At 43.4% G+C, this 11,098-nt stretch overlaps 1 protein-coding gene across 5 annotated transcripts in view; it reads right to left on the reverse strand.

The window, feature by feature from the left end:
- Positions 1-10,130, reverse strand: part of als2b (alsin Rho guanine nucleotide exchange factor ALS2 b) — a 109,531-nt gene extending 99,401 nt beyond the window's left edge. For all 5 annotated transcript variants that reach the window (XM_048598926.1, XM_048598924.1, XM_048598925.1 and 2 more), the window contains exons 1-3: positions 10,035-10,130; positions 3,528-3,613; positions 1,034-1,188 (exon numbers count right to left, since the gene is read on the reverse strand). In XM_048598926.1, coding sequence (XP_048454883.1) covers positions 1,034-1,188; positions 3,528-3,547 — 175 coding nt within the window. In that variant the 5' untranslated portion in view covers positions 3,548-3,613; positions 10,035-10,130. The remainder of the gene's footprint in view (positions 1-1,033; positions 1,189-3,527; positions 3,614-10,034) is intronic.
- Positions 10,131-11,098: the final 968 nt, after the last annotated feature.

The raw sequence follows: 11,098 nt of genomic DNA on the forward strand, positions 1-11,098 counted from the left end.
GGTTAACTGTGTCTAGAGAAGACTAGGAAATTTATCAAAACAGCAGTAGGAATTTCTATACCTGTTCCACTATTCAATTAGAACATTCTGATCTGTATCTAATCTCCACTTACTTCCCTTCCATCATTCTACCTTAACAAGAGACAATAATGTAAAAGTAATGTTCCTGAACCATAATCCATGGTCCAATGGAAATCTCTTCAAATCACTGCACAAATGGCAGAATTCAAATTAATTTGAATAAATCTAGAATATAAATCTAGTCTTTTTTTTAATTCATGGGACATGAGAACTGTTTACTAGCCAGTATTTGTTGCCCATCCCTGACGGCCCTGGAGTAACTGGTGCTGAACTGCTTCATTGAAGTGCTGCAGTCCACAGTGCTGTTAAGAAGGGAGTTCCAAGATTTTGACCCAGCAACAGTCAAGGAATGGTGATTATACTTCCAAGTCAGGGTGGTGCATGTCTTGGAGGAGAATTTTGTAGGCAGTGGTGTTCTCATGCATGTGCTGCTCTCGTCTTTCTTATGATTGTGATCATGGTTTTCGAAGGTGCTCGGAGGAGCTTTGGTAAGTTACTGCACTGTGCATCTTGTAGATGGTACACACTTTCCACCCTGTACATTCCTGGTGGATGGGATGCTAATCAAGTGGCTGCTTTGACCTGGATAGTGTCAAGTGTTTTGTGGCATTGGAGTTGCACCCATGCAGGCAAGAGTAGTGTTTTCAATCGAACTGTCAATTTACGCCTTGTTGATGACGGACAGAACTTGGGCACATAATCTTAAAATCAGAGCCAGGCTATTCAGGAGTGAAATCCGGAATCATTGCAGCAACTCACTCAGGCTCCTCCAACACGGTCGTTCCCAGCCCTTACTCTACCAGCTGGATTATGCCCAATGTCTGCCCAAGAACTACCTCCACCTCATGACCCACTCTCTTGCCTCAAACAAATCTGCTTGCTGCGAATGGCAAGGCTGCCACATTCAAAGGGCTTTCCTGTTGTCAGGCTTCGCTTTGCTCAAGTCCCTCACCTTCTGTAAGGAGCACACCATGTTCGGCTCCCAGAGCAGCCTGTAAGACCACCTTGCCACCAAGGCCAGGTAGCTGCTTGGGGATCCCAGAGATACCACATGCCGTCCAGACTTGCAGAATGCCCCTCTCTTGGGGGCTCTCCTCCTCTTGCGGACTGTGAAACACAAACAACATGTCAAGACTATTACAATAAAAGTTGAACCACTTCATTTTTTGTTTTGTTTTGGTAATTTTGTTGGAATTTTCTTTACTCTCTAGGTATGTGGTCCGCACAGCTGGATTTCCTTTCTTATTCCTGAAGTTTTATTCTTCTACCTGACAAACCATGACCATGGTGGCTGCTATATAAGATCTCCATCCACCTGCCCCTCTGGGGGTAATCAAGATGCTCTGACAACTCTTCAAAGCAGTTTAGGTTGAAAACTGTGTACAGAAATCTCAGCGATAGTAAGAACTGCAGATGCTGGAGTCAGAGATAATACAATGTGGGGCTGGAGGAACACAGCAGGCCAGGCAGCATCAGAAGAGCAGGAAAGTTGACGTTTCAGGTCGGGACCGTTCTTCAGAAAAAGGGTCCCGACCCGAAACATCAACTTTCCTGCTCCTCTGATGCTGCCTGGCCTGCTGTATACAGAAATCTTGTTTGGTCGGGTCCATACCAGCACTTTGCATGTTGTCCCCATTTTTACTGGAGAGGGACATTCCCCATAAGTCCCAGCCCAGTACCTTGGAACCATTTCCTTAGCCTTCCTGCCTCAGGTCAGACCTGGGACTAGGAAAGAATTCCATTCATACATTATTGAACTCAGTGAATAAAGCAAAGTGAACAACAGCAACAGTATTTGGCTTCCAGTTAACTGTTGGGTCAGTGCTGCTGGGTTTCAAAGAAACCTGAGTCCTGATACCCAACACCAAAAAACTCAATACAATTCTGAGAATGAGCATGGCTGAGGCTGGGAAATGCTGAGAGCTTGTGATTACTGTGGAGAGGGCATGTGGCCTGTGATTGGTTATCCTGGAGAGTGTGGAGAGCCTGTGATTGGTTACTGTAGAGTGGGTGAAGAATGAAAACGGTTATAAAAGAGTTGTACCATCAATTTTGGTGTCATCCACAAACTTACTAACCATTCCTTCTAAATTCTCATCCAAGTAGTTTATATAAATGATGAACAGTACAGGTTTGGTGAGGTGCTGCAATGCATTTTGTAGGTAGCACACATCATTGTCATTGCATGCCAGTGGTGGAGAGAATGAATGTTTAAGGTGGTGAAAGAGGTGCCAATCAAGTGGCTGCTTTGTTTGAACGATCGACTCCAATTCTGGAATTTTCATAGATTTTGCTCAGGCAAGGATACTACAAATTACAGACCTAAGTTTCCGGACAGAACTAATCTATTTAGTTCAGCTAAGGTCCCACTGAAATGAATGGGAAACTTGATGGGTTGAGTGGCGAACTTCTATTTCTATAACTTCGGATTGACTGACTATTGTGGGAGAGATTATTGAAGGATTTGCTACCTGTGAACTGAATCCTAATGAAGTGTTAGTGAAGAGAAGGTTGAGAGGAACTTTGGAGGTATTTAAAAATCTTGAGGGAGTTGAACTGAATAGATCATGATAAACTATTCCCATTATCTGTCGGTCAAGAACCAGAGAATACCAACTGAAGATGACTGGCTAAGACAACAAAAGTGACCTAAGGAAAAACATTTTATGCAGAGAATGGTTTGATTCTTGAAAGTGTCTACCCGAGAGTTTTGTGAGGTAGATTGATTTATGGCTTCCAAATAGGAATCAGATAAGCACCTGATGTGAGAAAATTTGCAGGGAAATGAGAAAAGGCATGGAGTGGGACTAGCCAATTCTCTGTTGCAGACAGCCTGCATTATTGCAATAGGATGAATGGCTCCATTTGTGTTTGTAACCAGGAACAAAAACAGAAGTTGCTGGAAAAGCTCAGAAGGTCTGGCAGCATCTGTGAAGAAAAAAATCAGAGTTAACGTTTCGGGTCCAGTGACCCTTCCTCAGAACACCAGACCTGAAACATTAATTCTGATTTTTTTCTTCACAGATGCTGCCAAACCTGCTGAGCTTTTCCAGCAACTTTTGTTTTTGTTCCTGATTTACAGCATCTGCAGTTCTTTTTGTTTTTTATTGTGTTTGTAACCACTTTGGTTCTACATTGAAGAGGAGCAAAAATTCCAGAACCAGAAGACAAAATCAGTTATAAAAGGATGATAGGGACGTGGATAATTTAGATTCAAACAGCTTATACAGTGTGGCATGTGTGTGAAATAGTCTAGCAAATAGTGCAGTCATGGTGTATGGATGGGGCAGGGATTTTAAAAGATGTTTGAGGATCTTGAAGGATATTTGAGGATTCTGGATAACTTGGAGAATTTCTTTTTGGATGAACTGTGATCTTTCCTGGTGCTGGACTCTGCCGTGTTCTTAGGCCCAGAATTAATGAACCCATTCAGATGCAAGTGTTACCTTGTGTCCTGGCCAGCCATTAGTAACTCCTTCCCTCACCACTGCCTGGACAGTTCAGTTCTCCATAAAATTCCATGCGAATGAACCTCGAGAGAAGAAAGTATTAATGTGAATGGAGCAACAAGTCACATGAGACCCATCTCCAGTTCTCTCAACCCTAATCCCACCAAAGTTTTGACCTCTCAATTTTAAATCCTGGCACCTATCTAATAATAAAAACAGTCTATCTTTTCAAGTACTCTTCTCTCTCAAATCAGCTAATGTAATGCCATCACTTCCAAGAAGACTTCAGTGACTCTACGCTTCCTACTCCCATCACAAAAATCCCTTTCTTCTCTCAAGTTATCAAATGTGTTGTCACACTCAAATTTGTGTCCATCTTTCTCCCACCCCCAAGTTTTAATCTCCACAATTAGATTTCTGCCTTGTCTCAGACTTGCAGCAGGCTTTTCTGAAATGACAAGTGACGTTCTCTTGTGGTCATAGCTCAATAACAATTTCCATTGATACTTTGCACTCGACGCAACAAAACATCCTAAGGGTGTATTGGGTGAAATATTATAAAACAAAATAAGACACTGGAGCATGTGAAAGGATACTACTGCAGATGGACAAAACCATAAACCAAGAAGTAGGTTTCAAGCAGCATCTTGAAAGAAGGATAGAGAGGTAGTGATGTTTAGGAAGGAAATTCCAGAGCTTGGCCCCTTGGTGACTGAAGACATGGGCACCGATGGTGAGGGGATTAGGATTGGGTATGCACAAGAGGCCAGAATTAGACAAGTGTGGATATCTCTGGGGCTGCAGGGCTGGAGGAGATGAGAGATTGGCACCAGGCAAGGGCAGTCCCACTCAGTGAATGATGGAGGAAGATATTGGAGAAGGATGTTGCAGCCAACCATTTCAGGGATTGCAAGCAGTTTGAGAATCACTACGATTGCCTCTTGCCACCTCAAAAGTCTCATCCAACTCTGCCCCTGCCTTAGCTCTTCTGCAACTGGAACTGTCATCCACCATGCGTTTGTGACATCTAGACTATAATAGTGCATTCCTGGTCAGTAGCCCATTATTCACCCTCTGGAGAGGTCAACCAAAGCTTCTCTGTAAGTTCCCAAAGCCACAGAAAGTCACTTTCATCCCTCAGCCCTATGTCCATCGACCTATATTCCCATTCTCAAACTACATCATTTTTAAAATCTCACTTTCATTTTCCAATTCCTCAATGGCATTCACTACCTTTGGAACCTCTTCCATTCCAGCAATATTCAGAGAATCCCTACAATGTGGAAGCAGGCCGTTCAGCCCATTGAGTTCACACTAACCCTCTGAACAGCATCTCTCCCAGATCCAACCCATCACCCTCTCTCTGTAACCCTACATTTACCATGCCTAATCCACCTAACCTGCGTATCCCTGGACACTATGGGCAGTTTAGTATGGCCAATCCACCTAACATGCATACCTTTGGACTGTGGGAGGAAACCAGAGCACCTGGAGGAAACCCACATGGACACAGGGAGAGTGTGCAAACTCCACACAGACAGTCACCTGAGAGTGGAATTGAACCTGGGTCCCTGATGCTGTGAGGCAGCAATGCTAACCACTGAGCCACTGTGCCACCCTGCCCTCACTTATATTCCTTCAACTGTGGCTTGTTGCGTAACATTCCCTTCATATCAACACTAGCAGCAGTGTTTGTAGCTGTCTGGGTCTGAGGCTGTGGAATTCCCTCCCTGAATTTTCCACCTCTTGATCCTGATTTAAGCAGGTCTATAATAACTATCTCTTGAGTCACCCTTAATTAGGCTTGTTCGTTTTTGTCTGATGATACGCTTGTCAAATGCCTTGTGTTTTACTATGTTTAAGATACTATAATAAAAGAAAATTGTGAACAACAGCAGTTAACAGAAAACCACAATCAGCTTCAAGTCTTTCATACATTCCTGATCATTTTTAAATACGTCAAATTAATTTAATCATCTCTTTATTTCCTGTCCTTTCACACTTCTTAGATCCTTTCCTGGAGTCAATGGTTTATCAAGAACATCGACCATTCCATCCACTCTGCACAAGTCACGCTAGATGACAGTTCTACTTGGAATACATCGCAACCAAAGCTCCAAGCCTTCCCTCGCTTGATGTTCCTAAACATGCATCAGATATAGTCTAACAGGTGGAATTTAGCCAACTGTTCCCTTAGGCTAGCCCAGAGATGCTGAGGCCAAACCTAAGCCTCTAATCAGCACAGACCAGGCAGTGAACTTGGGGTGGGATGAATGAATGTCTCATCTTCCCTCAACACAAACCTCCAAATTCTGTCACCATCTTAAAATTGCCTCTTTATTTTATTGATATCTTATTGCTCCATGGACCCAATGACCCACCTTACATATTCTCCCTCTCTGCTGGCTCCCACCAATGTTTGCTTATGGCTGCACTGTGGTCAGTTCAAAGACCTGCACCATCCATGAAGGGTGCCACACCCTTAGTTTATAGTCTGGAATTCCTCCTGCTATCAATGACAAGACCTTGCTGGGTTTGGAAAGTATCCCAGACCACTCATTCCACATCCTCCTCGGTCAGTCACAAAACTGATGAATGCTTATTTTCTCCAGCCACTCCCATCATTTTCAGAAGGCTGTGGTCACAAAGGACGTAGATGAATTATTCTTTGTACGTAACGTATAAATTTGCTAAAGTTCTTCAACAACATCTGCTGTCCCTGCCACTTCTATCCCTGGCAACTTGTTCAGCATCAGTCAGGGTCTAAGTGAGCTATACAGGACTGTGGGTCCCAACTATTCACAGCGCTGAGGTTACTGGCCTCAACCTCCCACAATGGAAAATAACCTCTCTGTGTCTACCCTGTCAAGTCCCTAAGAATCTCGTACGTATCAATAAGGTCTTCTCTCATTCTTCTAAACTCCAAAGAGTGTAGTTGAACCCACTTAACCTCTTTCATAAGAAAATCTGTCCATGTGTGGGATCAATCCTGTGAACCTTTTGTGGACAGCCTACAATGCCAGTATATATTTCCTTTAGAAAAGGGAACTAAAATTGTTTCCTGTATTCTAGGTATTGTCTAACTTGTGCCTTGTATAGTTTTAGCAATACTCCCCCACTTTTATAATAACATATAACACAGGGCAACATTCAATTTGCACTTCCTATTACCTGCTGAGCCCTTTTGTTAGCTTTCTGAGGTTTCTGCATGAGGGTTCCAAAATCCCCCTGTTGCTGTAGCTTTCTGCAGTCTTTCTCTGTTTAAATAGTAAGCAGTACTTCTATTCTTCCTCACAAAGTGCACACATCACATTTTCTCAGATTACATTCCATATGCCAAATTTTTGACCGCATGCTTAACCTGTCCACACAGCTCTACAGACTCTCTGATATCCTCTCAGTTGCTTTCCAACTTAATATTGTATCCTCTGCAAACTTGGGTAGAGTACATTTCACTTTCTTCATTCAAATCATTCACTGTAATGTAAATAATTGCGGCCCCAGCACTGATCCTTCTGGCACTCCATTAGTCACAGGTTGCCAGCCTGAAAATGTTTTCTTTATCTGAGCTCTCTGCGAACTATTTGTTAGCCAATCCTCTATCCATGCTAATACACTACCTCCAATAACATGGACACAATTTATTAAGTGGCCTAATGTGTAGTACTCCTGGAAATCTAAATATAGGAGTGCTTCCCCTTTCTCCATCCTGCTTGATACTGCCTCAAAGATTTCTGATGGATTTGTCAGGCATGATTTTACTTTGATGAAGCCATGCTAGCTCTGCTTGAACATTATCATTTATTTCTAAATGGTCTACTATAACATCATTTATAATAATAGGGACTCTAACATTTTTCCAATCACAGATGTTATGCAAACAAGCCTAAAGATACATTAAAGGGTAATTAAGTTTTTGTATGATACTCAGTATTAGTAGTGATAGATCTGTCACTGTACGAAACAGGTACGGTACTGATAGGGTCTTATCAATCTGTAACACTAGGGTAGAACACTGGATAGGATAGGTCTGTCATTGTATAACACTGGGGTACAGCATGGGTCAGGACATGTCTGTCATTTTCTAACACAGGAAAACTGCAATGGTGGGGGCAGATCTGTCAATGTATTCCATTGGGGTACAGTTCCATTGAGAACAGGTTTGTCACTATATAAACTGGGGTACTGCAATGGTCATGACAAATTTCTAAGTGTATATCTCTGGGGTACTGCAATCATGAGGACGAGTCACTTTTAGAATACTGTGTTCAATTCTGGTCTCCATGCTACAGGAAGAATGTTGTGAAACTTCAGAAAAGATTTACGATAATATTGCCAAGGTTAGAGGGTTTGAGCTATAGGGAGAGGCTGAATAAACTGGGGCTAAATTCCCTGGAGTATCGGAGGCTGAGGGGTGAAATCATGAGGGGCATGGATAGGGTGAATAACCAAGGTCTTTTCCCAAGAGTAGCAGAATCCAAAACTAGAGGGCATAGGTTTAAGGTGAGAGGGGAAAGATTCAAAAGGGACCTAAGCAGCAACTTTTTCACGCAGAGGGTGCTGCATGTATGGAATGAGCTGCCAGAGGAAGTGGTGTAGTCTGGTACAATCACAATTTCAAAGGCATCTGGATGGGTATGTGAATAGGAGGTGTTTAAAGGGATAAGGGCCAAATACTGGCAAATGAGACTAGATTAATTTAGGATATCTGGTCAGCTTGGACGAGTTGGGCCGAAGGGTGTGCTTCCACGCTGTACAGTTCTATGACGCTAAGTCTATCACCGTATAGCATTGGAATATAGGACTAGCAGGTACAAGTCAGTCTGTGTGCAACACTGCACTGTATTGTTGGGACGGGTCCGCCCATGTGTAACATGGGGTACAGTATTGGGTGGGGACAGGTTTATCACTATTAAAATCATGACACTACAGCAATGGTGGGGGCAGGTATGTCACTGTAGAACACTGCAGTATATTACTGGTGGGGACAGGACTATCACTGGATAACACTGCGGTACAGAATTGGTGAGGACATGTCTGTCACTGTACTGTACTGGGGTACTGTACTAATGGATGAAGATCTGTCACTGCATAACACTGGGTTACAGTGCTGGTGGATACAGATCTGACACTGTACAAATTAGGTACAGTACTGGTGGATACAGATCTGATACTGTACAATACTGGGTACAGGACTGCCGGATACAGGTTTGTCACTGTACTGATGGATAAGATCTGTCACTGTATAACACTTGGGTACAGTACTAGTGGGGACAGATCTGTCGCTTTTTAACACTACAGTACAGTACTGGTGGGGACAGGTCTATCACTGTTTAACACTGGGATACAACAATGGTGGACACAGATCTGTCACTGTATAATACTGGGTTATAGTACTGATAGGGACAGATCTGTCACTGCATAATATTGGGGTACAGTAATGGAGGGCTTAGATCTGTCACTATATAACACTGGTGTGCAGTACTGATGGGGACAATTCTGTCACTATATAGCATTGGGGCACAGTACTGATGGGGACAGGTCTGTCACTTTATAATACTGGGGTACAGTACTGGTGGGGACAGATCTGTCAGTATATAATACTGGGGTACAGTACTGGTGGGGACAGGTCTGTCACTGTATAATATTGGGTTAAAGTACTGGTAGAAACAGATCTGTCACTACATAATACTGCAGTACAGTACTGGTGGGGACAGGTCTATCACTGTATAATATTGCAGTACAGTACTAGTGGGGACAGGTCTGCACTGTATAATATTGGGGTACAGTAATGGTGGGGACAGGTCTGTCACTGTATAATATTGGGGTAAAGTACTGCTGGAAACAGATCTGTCACTATAATACAGGGGTACAGTACTGGTGGGGACAGGTCTATCGCTGTATAATATTGCAGTATAGTACTGGTGGGGACAGGTCTGCACTGTATAATATTGGGGGAAAGTACTGGTGGAAACAGTTCTGTCACTGTATAATACTGGGGTACAGTATTGGTGGATACAGGTCTGTCACTATAGTATTGGGGGACAATACTGGTGGGGACAGGTCTGTCAGTGTATAATATTGAGGTACAGTAATAGAGGGGACAGTTCTGTCACTGTATAACATTGGGATATAGTACTGATGGGGACAGGTCTGTCACTGTATAATACTGGAGTACAGTAATGGTGGGGACAGGTCTATCACTTTATTCTACTGGGCTACAGTACTGGTGGGCATTGGTCTGTCACTCTATAATACTGGGGTAAAGTACTGATGGAAACAGCTCTGTCACTGTATAATGCTGGGTTATAGTACTGGTGGATATAGGTCTGTCACTGTTATAATACTTGGGTACAGTAATGGTGGATACAGATCTCTCACTGTATTACATTGGTGTACAGTAATGAAGGGGACAAGTCTATCACTCGTGATCAGTAACTCACACCCGGCTTAACCCGGTTTCTTCTTGGTCCCCGCGGCCGTTCTCCTGGGCTGCAATCTCACCTGGTTCTCTCCCATGCTCAGGAAGACGATCTTCCCGCTCCAGGAACCGCTGGAAGCGGAGATCAACCTTGTCCCACGGTGGGATCCCGGTGCGGCCTGTACTGTGGCCGAGTCAGACCAGAAACCACTGAACAAAGCAGCAATCGCGTTTCGAAATATGGAGTGTCACTGTGAGCGACAGTGGGAGGTTACTAGTTAGTGTGCTTTTAGGTCTGAAATAGGGTCACTGAAATAACAGGTTGTACCAGACCTGCTGAGTTTCTCCAGGAATTTATGTTTCTGATGTTCAGCATCCCCAGTTCTTTGTTTTAGTTTCTGATGAAGGGTCTAGGCCCGAAACGTCAGCCTTTCTGCTCCTATGATGCTGCTTGGCCTGCTGTGTTCATCCAGCCCCCCACCTTGTTGTCTCGGATTCTCCAGCATCTGCAGTTCCTACTATCTTTGTTTTAGTTTACTGTTTTGTGTTGCTGGATTAGATCGTGTTCGACCTTTGCATTTTGTTCTTGAGTTACATGTTGTTATTGGGGTTACATTATGTTCTTGTGTGAATGGGGATACATTGTGTACCTCAATTCAGGTTATGGTAGGTCACAAGGTTACTTTGTGTTCTTGAGGTTACACGATGTTCCTGAATTACATGATGTCGATGTGTTATTTTGTGCTCCCGCGGTTTCAGGTGCTGGCTTCCCTATGAAACTTCCTTTAATATTTGCAACCACTTTAGGTCCTTAAATAATCTCAATCATTGTGGCGAGTTGAAAGCAAATTGCATTTCTACAGCAACAAAAACAAAATTGCTGGAAAAGCTCAGCAGGTCTGGCAGCATCTGTGGAGGAGAAAACAGAGTTAGCGTTTCAGGTCCGGTGACCCTTCCTCAGAACTTGTGATATGGCTGTGGAAACGAGTTTTAGCAAATACCTGGTCAAACACTAGGAGTGACAGTGAAATTAATGTCGGTGGGCAAGAAGAGAGATTGGAACGGAAATCCTGTCGGAGAGAGGAGCAGAACTTCTTCAAGGTGGGCATGCCTGGAAGAGATGTGGCAGTGAGTTAAATACTAAATA

Source organism: Rhincodon typus, chromosome 7 (assembly GCF_021869965.1).
Source record: "Rhincodon typus isolate 14 chromosome 7, sRhiTyp1.1, whole genome shotgun sequence".
Classification (NCBI taxonomy): Eukaryota; Metazoa; Chordata; class Chondrichthyes; order Orectolobiformes; family Rhincodontidae; genus Rhincodon; species Rhincodon typus.